The sequence below is a fragment of the Streptopelia decaocto genome (genome assembly GCF_964273445.1).
Source record: "Streptopelia decaocto genome assembly, chromosome: 1".
NCBI lineage: Eukaryota > Metazoa > Chordata > Aves > Columbiformes > Columbidae > Streptopelia > Streptopelia decaocto.
Genome location: NC_138663.1, coordinates 4,182,200 through 4,195,339, shown reverse-complemented (window position 1 = coordinate 4,195,339; position 13,140 = coordinate 4,182,200). Strand labels below are relative to the sequence as shown.

General features: G+C 40.5%; 1 protein-coding gene across 2 annotated transcripts in view; it reads left to right on the top strand.

The window, feature by feature from the left end:
• The window catches only part of MKLN1 (muskelin 1), a 104,472-nt gene that overhangs the window by 65,465 nt on the left and 25,867 nt on the right, over positions 1–13,140 (top strand). For both annotated transcript variants that reach the window (XM_082068485.1, XM_082068486.1), the window contains 3 exons: positions 6,619–6,831; positions 8,543–8,764; positions 10,566–10,695. In XM_082068485.1, the coding sequence (XP_081924611.1) occupies positions 6,619–6,831; positions 8,543–8,764; positions 10,566–10,695 (565 nt within the window). The remainder of the gene's footprint in view (positions 1–6,618; positions 6,832–8,542; positions 8,765–10,565; positions 10,696–13,140) is intronic.

Below are 13,140 nucleotides of genomic sequence, written 5' to 3'. Positions count from 1 at the left end.
GCAAGTGTCAGGAGCAGAGGAAACGGCCTCAAGTTGTGCCAGGGGAGGTTTAGATTGGATCTTGGGAACAATTTCTTCCCAGAAAGGTTTGTCAGGCATTGGAACAGGCTGCCCAGGGCAGTGCTGGAGTCACCATCCCTGAAGAGGTTAAAGACACGTAGATGAGGTTCTTAGAACTTGGTTTAGTGGTGAACTTGGCAGTGCTGAGTTAATGGCTGGACTTGATGTTCTTAAAGGTCTTTTCCAACCAGAATGTTTCTACATTTCTGTTGGGGTCCTGTGCTCCTAGCACATGGTCAGTGATCGCGTGGGCGTTAGAATCAATAAATATATCATCCTCAGCTCACTTTGCTTTGTGTTTTGTGCTGATACACCATACAATTACTCTATGCTACCATAAAAAACAATAGATTCGATTCTTTTGTTAGGTTTCTGGCACTCTAAGTTATGAGAAAATTAAAAAGCCTTCTGTGAGCAACTCGAGTAAAATGTTTTATTCTGCGCAAGGCTGCAATTGTTTCTATTGCTGAATTTAGTTCTCATCTAGATTAAAGCAAATCATTTTGAGCTACAACTTAGATGAAACATTTTGGGAGTACGCGTTAGCCTAGGACTGGTATTGATACAGCACAATCAAGCTCTAATCCTAAAGCGTATAGACTTGACTGAATGCCAAGAATAATATACATTTCCTTCCATTTTCAAGATTGTGGTGAACTTTCCCCATTTTTGGGGGGGGTGGAGCAGGAAATGAATTATATTCTGAAAGTGGGAAATGAGAGCAATTAATCTCCGCAGTTGCGTGTAGGCAGGGGGGCACTATTTGTTGCATGACAGCCTGCTCTCAGAACTGGAAACAAAGTAGGTTGTTTGTGCCTTTTTATGTCCTCGTCCTAGTTTGCTTTAGGACAAGAGCATTTACCTCATGACGCTTATTTTTGAACTTTATACTGGAGGCAGTGTTCACATTCCATTCAGTCTTTTACAGCACCGAGAAGGGAGAATTAGTCAGCTGTTCTTTGTTTTTATTTCCCTGACTCTTGAACAGGGTCCAGGCTCGCTCCTGAGGTTTTTCATCTGGATCAGCCTGAATAAAACAGATTTCCTTGCAACTGAAAACCCTTTCTTTGCAAAAGGTTATGACAACCGAAAGAAGCCAAGCTCCCCCAGTTTTTATTTGGGGGTGGGATGGGGAGTGGAACTGGCTTCCCGCTGTCCCGCTCACATTAAAGAGGGTTCGTAGGACACTTATTTAAAAAGAAAACAAGAAATGAAAGCTATCATGTTTGTGCCGTAGCGGAGCATGCCAGGATGCTGTTGCTAAGATGATGCATGGTGATTCTGGCATAAATAGTTATTTGAGCAGTCCCTACCCTAAGGAGCTGAGTCCCAATCCTTTCTCTCCTGTATAGGAACAAATCCATTATTCTGAGGCAGTGTTGTCTCTTGCTGCTGTTGTGTTGCTTTTTGAAAACGTTTTGTAAGTTAGTCCTTAAGTGGGATAATTGCTTTCAGCATTTGCAAGTTAAATGAAGAAAGCTCTAATTAGATTTTATAAAGTGGCTTAGCGTGTTGAGAAGGCTTTTCATAAAGTATACTGTGTATTCACTTGGCGTTGCACAATTGAATTTCGTGTAGCGCTGACAAAACCAAAAAATCCTATTTGGCGTTGCTCGCTACTGGGTGCTTAAAGAATTGAAAGCCTGTTTTAGGTACTCCGAGCCCCACATAACTCTTTTCCTTTCCTTACCATCCCACCCTCATCAGGGCATTTATGTGGATTTTAGAGACCAGAAGAGTTGCATCAAGACCAGCCTGTTTGAGGAAAGGTATTAGCGTTGGGTTTAGAAGCTTGGTATTTTGTAGCGCTTTAAAACAGGGCCGTGGCATGTACTGTTTAATCTGTCTTAGCCGTTATTATGCTGTGCTAATTGCACGGCGGTGCCGGGTGGCAGAGAGCCATTTTGTTCAGGTCCGTCTTAGCTCCGTGTGGGCGCTTATTGAGTCCCACAGAAACTGAACGGTGCCCGTACTTGGTAATCTTTGGTATTGTTTGGCGTCCTGCGGGTTAGAAATGTGATATGCTAATGCTTTACTATTGCCATTGCAGCCTTGGCGTGAGCGGAGGGACTGGCCAAAGCAGCGTTAACACATTGCTCGCCCTCTGAATGAGAACTTAGCCCGGTCACAAGCTGCTTTCATGTGTGGTTTCTGCAGTGTCCGTGCCAGGAGCTTCCTGATGAGAATTGGAAGGAGGCCTCAAAGCCGGTGTTTGTTCTGATCATTTGGGTGCTGTTGTTGGATGTGACTTACTCGAGTCTCTTTTAACTAAGATGAGCTCTTTTTAGGAACTAAAATCTCTACTGAATCAGTCAATCGGTTCTTGAACCTTCATCTGCAAAAGCTTAGCTCCCATGCGAAGAACTTTGAAGACAGTTCAACGAAACTAGATCTAAAGAGCGAGTACTTAATGAGAAGGCTTGCATTGATTTGTTATAACTTCAGATGACCACAGGAGCAGGTGATTGCAAGCTGCTCAAATCTGTTATTTGCCTTCTGCTCTGCTCAAGAAGATTTGGGCTTGTTTAATCTTCTCTTGTGGTTATCAGTGCGCAGGTGAAACTGTCTCCATTAGCTGCAGGTAGGTTTGGGAATGGCAGTTAGTGTGCTTAGAGGTGTAGCAAGTACAATAGATACTTTTTGTGTGTCTGCAGTTTATTTTTCTTGATAAGGCCCAAATTGAGTCACCTTGGGACATTAATGCTTGAATTATCAACCAGCCTACGTTTTGGCAGGAGGGGACAAAAGGTTGTTCTGCTGTCTAACCATCCTTGATCTCTTTAACCACGGCTTAAGAGTCATGTCTATTATGGTCAATTTTTTTTCACTTGTTGCTTATAAGGGGTCAAGTTCCAGTTTTTCTGGAACGAACAAGCTCTTTCCCATTTGAATTTGGTGGGTCACTTTCTCCATGACAAGTTGTGGCAGCGTGTTCTTTGTCTGCACAACAGGCTCGCTATTGTAACCACATCAAGTATACGTCTTTAAATGAACATTCACAGCTGCCCACGGGCTCTTGATTCACTTAACCACATGTGCCTTGAAGTGTTTTATTCATTTTAAGTGTCTGCCCGTTTCTGTCTTTGTAAATGGACTTCGTGTCTCCCTTTGAGGTGTATATTAAACATACTACAAGGACTTCCACGGTCGAATTGAGTAGCTCTCAAGTGAACACAGTTTTTAGGCCTTTCTCTGGTCTCAAATGTCAAACCAAAGTCTACTGCAGTTTGTTTACTTGTATTAGTAAACCTTGGGCAGGCTCCCTGTGATCTTGTAAGTGGTATGCAGGCATAACTCCACTTTGAGAAAATACCATTAATTGGATTAAGTTTTCTGTATTACAAGACAGAGTTCATGCTGTGGTACATTCTCCAGGTTGGTGCAGTTAAGTTCTTAAGTGAGCTTGAAGTGATGAAATTTCTGTGCCTGTATAGATGAAATGATCAAACTTAAAACCTTTAATAGCGCTTTAAAAAGGCAGATATAACTTTGTGAGATGTGACCAGTACATAATTAAAGAAATAATATATTTTTTCCTGAACTCTTTTTGTATTTTAACATAGTTTTAGGGGCTGAAATCTATATGTTGTATGCTTAGCCGGTGTAGTGCCTGTGCTGTTGATGGCAGTGGTTTGAAACTGGTGTGTTATGTGTCAAATATCTCAGCTTTATGTCTACTCAGACAAATTTCAGTTGATGATGTGGCTCTTCAAGGCAAGGCAGGTGTGGAAATCATGGAGATTTATTTGTGCAAGTGCCTAAGGTGTTATTTGAGCAAATTCAGTAGGGTTTACTTCAGCCCATGAAGCATATAGAGGTTACAGAGTGCAGGGAAATACTTAAATCAGTGGGTTCAATTAAAAAACGGTGGTGACCTGACACAGGTCTTAATGTTTCATCTGCAAGGCCGCTGTGCCAAGACAATATGTGGCCTTTAGCAGGGGAACAATGACACATCCTCAAGTGTCCCAGCTGCACAACCACAGATGGATTTTGTTTGCTGAGGTTACTTTTTTGTGAATCAGGGACAACAGAACCACAGAATGTCAGGGATTGGAAGGGACCTGGCCAATCCCCCTGCCGGAGCAGGAACACCCAGATGAGGTTACACAGGAAGGTGTCCAGGCGGGTTGGAATGTCTGCAGAGGAGGAGACTCCACAACCCCCCTGGGCAGCCTGGGCCAGGCTCTGCCACCCTCACTGAGAAGAAGTTTCTTCTCAAATTTAAGTGGAACCTCTTTTGTTCTAGTTTGAACCCATTACCCCTTGCCCTGCTGTTGGTTGTCAGTGAAAAGAGCCTGGCTCCATCCTCCTGACACTTACCCTTTATATATTTATGAACATGAATGAGGTCACCCCTCAGTCTCCTCTTGTCCAGCTCCAGAGCCCCAGCTCCCTCAGCCTTTCCTCACACGGGAGATGCTCCACTCCCTTCAGCATCTTTGTTGCCCTGCGCTGGACTCTCTCCAGCAGTTCCCTGTCCTGCTGGAACTGAGGGACCACAACTGGACACAATATTGCAGGTGTGGTCTCCCCAGGGCAGAGCAGAGGGGCAGGAGAACCTCTCTGACCTACTGACCACCCCCTTCTAACCCACCCCAGGTACCATTGGCTTCCTGGCCACAAGGGCCCAGTGCTGGCTCATGGTCACCCTGCTGTCCCCAGGACCCCCAGGTCCCTTTCCCCTACACTGCTCTCTAATAGGTCATTCCCCAACTTATACTGGAACCTGGGGTTGTTCCTGCCCAGATACAAGACTCTACACTTGCCCTTGTTATATTTCATTAAGTTTTTCCCCGCCCAACCTTTGGGAATACACAGATTGGTACTTTTTATGCAAAGAAACCACCCTTTATGTGTGGAACAGGGTCCTTTGGAAGGTTCCGGTTTTTATTTTCTAGGAACAAAGTTAAGTATGTTGCTGCCTTCTCTATCAGCTTCTTCCATGTGACCAAAGGCAATGAGTGAACTTTTGCTGCATTTTATGATTTTATGCTTATATGTCAAAAATGATCAAATTATTTCAAAAATTATCTTAATTACCGTGATGTAACTAATCCTCAAAGATGTAATCATGGCCAACATAATGCTTCGTATTTACAAAATACGAACAATTCAGCTTGTTGTTTGAGTTACTGTTAGCAGCTTCCTATAACTGTTCTTTAGTCAAGAAATTGAATTCTACAATATGTGTAGTGAAGTTTTGACTACAAACATATAATGTTTCCTTTCGTATTTCATTAGTGGAATATATTCCATCAGTGCATTTTATATTTCAGTAATCAGTTCAGTATCATTTTTTACATGAAATGGTACAATAATGAAGATTTTTTCTATAGAGACAGTATTAGGTAGGACATGGAGCAAACGCTGTGCTGATTATTTGGTGTGGCATGATTACTCTTCTTTAACTGTAAGTCTTCTAATAAATGGTGATTTCTTATATCATTTCCTAATGGTATAATCTTTATTTTTTAATAGATTTTTAACAGATGTTTTCTTTCATACTTCTGTACATGTTTTTTTGTCACTTGAAGTCATATCAGTTTTAATGTTGTTTTTCTGACTGTCAAAGTTAGTTAGCCAGCCTTATTCTGCCATCCTCATTTATAAAGTGCCCAAATTATGCAAACCGAGGCCAAATAAACTGCAGAATTTCTCTGTAAGCATGATGCCAAGTTGGTTTTTTGCCTCTTCTTTTGCTGACAAGACTTTGCACATCTCGATTTTTAGTATTTTGGAGTGCAGGTATATTGTTCTTATGCTTCAAGATGAGTGCGCGAAGGGTCTCAAGATCAGATTTGAGAAGCAGAAAGGACGCTGCCCAGCACTGTGTAGCATCGTCATAATGTCATTCAATAAATCAGTCTATGATTTAATCCAAGTACTCCTGGATGGATGAGCACAGAATAATTTGACAGCATCCCTCTGTGTTGCTCTTGTAGATCATAATTTAAGGCAGTTTTACTTTCCGTGGGAAACTTGCTTGGAGTTGGAGGCTGGAAGGGCCGTATCAATTTGTGAAGGACAGGGAGTGCTTTTGTTACCTTCAAAGACCTGTTATGGGATGCGATGGCTTGTGGGAGTCTCTGGTTATGATCTGTTAGAAAACAGCCTATTAATAAAACAGGGGCTCTTGTAATAGAGCGCTTCTTAATCTTCTTTCTGTGTGGTTATTTATAGGCTGTGACATCTTAATTTGCCTCTTCTGTGCATCAGCTTCTGTTATTTTTAAAAGATCAAGTGGCTTTCTCACGCCTCTTGTGCAGGAAACAGTCTGTTTTCTAAGGAATCTTACAAAAAACATTCCAAGTCATAAGTTTGTTGTTAAAAAAATGTGTTATGGTTTTTACCGGTGTCTTTCTAAGAGACAAAAGTTGTGGAGTGTCCTGTTATGTATATACTTTTATTTTAATTGTGTATTTGATAACAAGCAGATTTTCTTGAGTTCTCAAAGGCTTTCCAGTTGCTGATAGTTCTTATTTGCCCTCAGTGCCCTACCTGGAGCAACATTAAATCCATTATTCTCTTTATTGTTATGGTTGTTTTCTTCGTTAGAGCGGCCCTAGCGCCCGATCCTGTCACAAGATGTGCATTGACATCCAGCGAAGGCAGATCTACACGCTGGGACGCTATCTGGATTCCTCCGTGAGGAACAGCAAATCTCTGAAAAGCGACTTCTATCGCTACGACATCGACACCAACACGTGGATGTTACTGAGCGAGGACACCGCGGCGGATGGAGGCCCAAAGCTGGTGTTTGATCATCAGGTCGGCTACGCTGATACTCAGAGCGCGAGTTTTCAGCGTTTTGATTGTAGATTTAAAGTGCTGGACCAGGTCTCATCGCAGTGATCTCCACTTAGTTAAATTCTAATAGCGTTTATCTAATGACACTGACTACTGGTATTCTGATCAGAGTCAAGAGAATCATAACCATTACAAACTAATCAATTTTATTAAGACCTGTTTTATTAAAGCTCAAAGCGCAGTCCATCTGGTTTTAATTGGTTTCGTTGAGCTCGGTTTGCAGATCTGCCTACTTGGAAGGGCGTTGGGGAACAACTTGCAAAGTTGTGTGTGGTATGTTTAGAAAAATACTATATGCAAACTGCCTAAGTGGGGCCAAGAGATCAGGATTCTTTCAAAATGGAGTATCTTGTAAAATTTGGAGAAGGTGTTTACTTTGTAGAGATTGAAAGACCTTCAAGGGATGGTGACTAGTCTTTTTAAAAGCCACACCTGTCCGTGTGTTCAAATGAAATACTTTTATTAATTTATATTGCATTTTTAATGACTTTTGTGTACTTGAAAAAGGGTTTTTTTTCTTAATTGACTTTTATAAAGTGTGGCCAAGAAACAGCACATCAATACTGATTTTTAAAGCAGCCCGAGAATGGCTTTTATTGGTACTCATTGTTTCGTAACTCAAGCTGTTGCTTGCCAGCACAATATGCGTTTCTGCTGACACCAAAATTAGAGATACGTGTTGTCTGCAGAACAAAAAACAATCAGTCTTTCTGTTCTATTAATAACAAATACCAGTCTCCCAGGTGTTGGGGAAAAGGCAAAAGTAAATGGTCAGCTGGCAAGGATACTCTGGGTACCTTGTTTGAAGTTGTTTCTTCTTTTCCCCTGCTGTCTCTTAGGAATGTCCTCCCTGAATTCTTTATCAATCTGCAGCTCTTCCTTTTCTCTCCCTCAGTGCTTACTGCAAGAGCCATTTTTGTTTAACCTTCGCAAAAATGTGCTGCACTCCAAGTGTTGTGTTGCTTTGCTGAGTAGCGTCTCTATCTTACTGTAACCTTGTCTGTGGTTTGGGTTTTGTTTTTCCCCCTGGTGTTTTGTAACTCTCTGCTTTGCACTGTGGCTGAAAACATCACCTGGAGTCAGGGAGTTTTGATTTATACTGCAGTGCATCTCCTTGTGTTGTAAACTGAATTCACACTCTGGGGATAAACATGTTTTTGCTGCAGGCTCATCAAAAATCCTTGGCCACGTTATGGCCCTACTTTATGTTGAAGCAATGGGGGTAACAGTGAATATATACTTGGAATGGAATCTGAGTAATCAATTGCAGACCGGTTGAGTGGCAGTCAGTAAATTTAGCCGTGACTTTGAATTTTTCCCTTGCACAGCCACTGTCAAAGGTGATATTCTGTTACTTTTCTGGCAGAATTGGCTACAGATCCTGGTGAAAGACTCCGAAATATTTTTCCCTATAATCAATAGTCTTGTCTTCTTTTGCTTATTAAATAGTAAGTTAAATTAGACTCACTTTTAACATAAAGGAACCGCTTTCTGAGATTAATACCTGTCAACCGTGAAGACAGGGTGTGTTCTTTTCTGCTCATTAGAGGTTCAGGAGATGTGCAGATTATCATCGAGCTTACTCGGTATCACTTGCAGGGGAGGGATGTTTAATCTTCAAATGTTCGAGTCTTAATGTGATGACTTAAACCTGCTTCTCTTATTCTTACAGATGTGTATGGATTCCGAAAAACACATGATATACACCTTCGGAGGCCGAATTCTGACCTGCAACGGCAGCGTTGATGACAGCAGAGCCAGCGAACCGCAGTTCAGCGGGTTGTTTGCTTTTGACTGTCAGTGTCAGACATGGAAACTTCTGAGAGAGGATTCCTGTAACGCCGGACCCGAGGATATCCAGTCCCGAATAGGACACTGTATGTTGTTCCATTCTGTAAGTATCCCTACTGCACTCTTGATTCACGACGCCTGACATTGAGGAGAACGTCTGGTTTTGATTTCTCTTGCAAGTTTGGAGCTCTTTAATCTCCCAAGCGGTGTGCTGTCTCGCTTGATTTTTACCTTCGCTGACATTCTGATGTGGCTTTGGAAAGTGCAGGTGGTATTAATTCAAGTCTTGGACCTTTCACTACTTTCACTGAATAAAATCTGAAGTAAAAAGCAAGGTGAATTTTAAATAGTTGTTTTTAATTGAATAATGAGAAATAGATCCAAAGGCTGTGATTTAATTTGATCTAAAGCATTTTTTTAAGTTGGTAGTGCAACTTAGAAACTTCTGGTCTAGTAAATCCCCATTGTGGTTACCAGAATGTTAAACTTGGCTAGTGCAGGGGCTTGCTGGGTGTGATTAGAGATGCACAGACCTCTTATTCCTCTGTGCTGAGCACCCAGATGCTGCTTGTTGTCTTGGGCAGCTGTTAACAGCTGGGCACAGCTGGCATAATGAGCACTTCATCCAGAGCCTGATGGACCGGCAGAGGGATTGGGGGAGAAGGGGCTGTGTAGTGCTTTTAGTATTCAGTATTAAAAGAGAAAACAAATCTTCCATTGCCTTTCCAGTTGTGCTCATCAACCGCATGTTTAGTTAAGTGCAGAACGGAGGAACTGGGGAGTGTTTTGCTGACATTAAACTGACTTGGTGGTGTGGAGAAGAGAATTAAAATGAACATTGTGGCATTCAAGTGTGTGCTGATACCACCAACTGAAAACGGACCATTTTGAACAACTTACTGAGTTTATTTCTCTTTCCCTTTCCAATGAAAAATCAGAATTTTTATAGTGAATACTCTGCTTTCAGAGCTTTCAACTTCGTTTTTATTTGGAATGGCTTTCTAAAATCTGGCCAAAAACGTGTTGCTACGTAAAACTCTGCACAGGTACCAGAGGATTTTCCAAGTATATGTCTGTAGTCAATGAAAGAATACAAGCGTCTGTAAGCACAGTTTATGGAAGGTCAGGTCCTTTGCTGTTTTCTTAACCATTTGAAAGAAAAATAATCTGCCTCTTATGGACTTTCCACTTGGCAAACTTGAAAGAAGTAATAAACCTGTTATTCTTGGCTTGCTGCTTGCCATTTGCCTGCTCTGAGTTTAGTAAATGTGCTCATACCTGGATGATTTCTCTTACAGTTTGTCTTTTGTTCTTTTCTGAGTATTTTTTTAACAGCGAAGTTATGATCTGATGGGTTTTAGATGTGAATGCTGTTATTTTTTTTAATATTAAACTTGAAAAATGTATTGCTCTTCTAATGTTCTGAAGTTATAGCTTCATCTGGCAAAGCTACAGTAGTTAACTACGTAAAATCTGCCTGGTCACTCGAGCTGAAACCGTGTCAGATCCATGTTTGTGTTTTCATGTAGATTGTGAAAATGAAGTCTTTATAATTGCATTTGTAAGAGGCTGTGAGGCCTTAATGGTTTAGTTCTTGAAACTGAGAAAACATTAATTCAAGAGTCAAGAAGACTGAGAATCCAATCGTGAATTCTCAAGTTCTTATTGAGTTTGACAATGATAAACTGTTCTGCATAATTGTTCCCTGTGCATCTTTGCAGAGATGGAGGTAAAAGATATTTAGCAGATAAAGATTGGTGGATCTGATAGTTAAAGCCTGAATTTAAGCTTAGAAGAAACATATCTATTAATCTTTGATTCATTGATGTTTTTGTTAGTGATCACAGTTGACCAATGTAATTTCTTGAGCTTCATAAAGACACATTTATTTTTCTCCATTCTAGAAAAATCGCTGCTTATATGTATTTGGTGGCCAGAGATCGAAGACTTACTTGAATGACTTCTTCAGTTATGATGTGGACAGCGATCACGTGGACATCATATCAGACGGCACTAAGAAAGATTCAGGGATGGGTAAGAGTATAACTACATATTCATTTCTTTAAATATATTGTTAAGTAGGTGAAAGGCCAGTGTCAGTGTCCTGTGGTATCAGGTTTGCATCGTTATCTAGCCCTATGCACCCAAGTCAACTCCACAGTATATAGGTTAAACTTACGGCAGCTCTTTTGTCCTTCCTGTTGTTTGACATTCACAGTCTTCAGTATAATACAAATAATTGATGCATGAAACCACATAGCCCCTTAAAAGGAAAAAATAAATCAGCAAAATAAGTTCTTAAAACATCTCAATTGAAAATTCAGCAAAGGCAAAAAGAAAAAAAGGCCAACAAAATAGTTTTCTTTAAACCAATGAAAGAGAAAGCATTTTTATAGTTTTCATCAAATGAAAGACGCCATAAAGTAGAAATAATATGCTTGGTTCGAGATGCAGAAAGATGGGTAAGATGCTCAGAGATGTAGAATTGGAGTAGAGGGACTCTATTTTGCCCAGCAGGAGCTGACAAGAAAGATGAGGCCAGTTGTCCTGTTAATTCATTATCATAATTCATTATCAGGGAGGGGCAAAAAAAAAGTAGGAGCAAGACTTCAGTCCTGTTTGGTTCATACTATTGGAGTTCTATATACAGGATATTGTTCTGTATGGCAGAAACCTTTAAAAACACTGAAAAGGTGTTGTAACACAGCCATAAAGAACTGATTTTATACCTCTTCTCCTCAAATGACATGAAGAATGTCCTTTTCTTTCAAAAAGGATTTCTGCATGTATAAGCACATCCTTTTCCTGTCTTGTAAATATCCTGATTTTTGGCATCCAGCTCAGAAGTGGAAAGTTGTGTTGCAGCATGTACCACTAGAGGAGAAAAGTTATGAATATTTCTCATATTATGTATATTTAGCCCCGATCTTGTTTTCACTTCTTCCAGTTACCAAAATCCCAGGAAGCTAATTTATCTTGAATTTAGGCTGCCCGCCTTATTTCGATCAAGCTTAATTTTTAGCAAATAATTTTGCTTAACTTTTGAAGTGAATTATTGATGGGTCTAAGTTATTGTTCGCTCGTTAATTTAGTTATGCCAATGAAGGAGAATGAGTACCTGAGCTGCTATTCTCTGGAGTTGTTTATTTACTTAAGTGCTTCCAAGAAAGAACCGGCTTGTATTGTTGACAGTCTCCTTTATTAAGGTGCCCGCATGTTGCCTGATGCTGCTCTACACACACCCACGCACCGTTAGTTGTCCTTAGAGCTTTTAAAGAATTGATTTTCTTTTCTCCTTATGAAATTGCTAGTGTCCTACCATTTTGCTGTTTCAAAACTACATTTCTTTATAGCTGGAAGCTTTAAAATATGCGGCTTTATAGCTGACACCTGTGTCCGTGTAAGATTTAACGATACGGAGCTTGCCTTACGTCTGGAGAAGACACTGAGCTCTTCTCCAAAACAGCCATGGTTTGGTTAAGCAAATGAGACTCTAATATTTAGCCCTCCTCCCCATTCCCACAGGCCCCAAAGTGGTGAATAGTAGAACTTGTAAGTAAGTGACTCATTGGAAATAATTCACAAGTAGCTTTTCAGTTTACTGTTCTCCTGTGTGGAGAGGGTAAACAGATTTCCATGTTTCCCTTGCTTTTGAAACAAAATGCGAGGATTATTTGCGTTTTAACAGGAAGAGAACAAAATGCCTGTTACATTCAGACAGCAAACGCTGGCAGCACTATTTTCACCCCAAAAAGCAGGTCTTTATTGTGCTCTTGTTAGGTGGTGATATACCATTTTGATCTGTATGAACAAAGCGATTCCCTGACTGGTCGCTGTGAGGTTTTAAGCTGCTTGGTGTGATGAGTCAAGTTGAGGATGCCTGACCTAAATGTTCCTGTAAAGTCCCATGATTACATTTTGTTCCTGGCTCGCATGTGGCATTCAGTTCTATTCTTAGATGAGCTATTTTGATTTTTACCCTTTCCAAAAGAACTTAATTGTGCATTTGTTTAAATTTTTTTGTTAGAGTAGTGAGAAGATGTTTTTAAAGTAGTAAACGGATAGTTAAGGATTATCAGTAATATGGAGTTGTTGCAGTGCTAGAAAGCTATGGTGACAGTATGTTGGTTTTGCTGCTCTCATTTTCTGGATATGAGATATTTATGCTGTTTAGTGTTTCTTTGCTTTCAGTTATGCTTTTGATGTTGATCCTGAAACCAATTCCTTGTATAGATTTGAGAGAACATTAGATGAAAATATCACTTGTAGTTTCTTAATTTGGAGTAAAGGCCAATAACTGTATCAAGTCTAGATGTATTTTTGTTTCATTTTGGGGAAGAGTTCAAAGTTGACCAAGGTATAATTTCTACAAGATTTCCACACAGATTTGCCTACTAAAAATGTCTCCTGACTCAGTCTGCTTTGAACACGGGTAAACCCTGCAGCTCTTCATCTCTGGTGAATTTGCCAGTGAACACG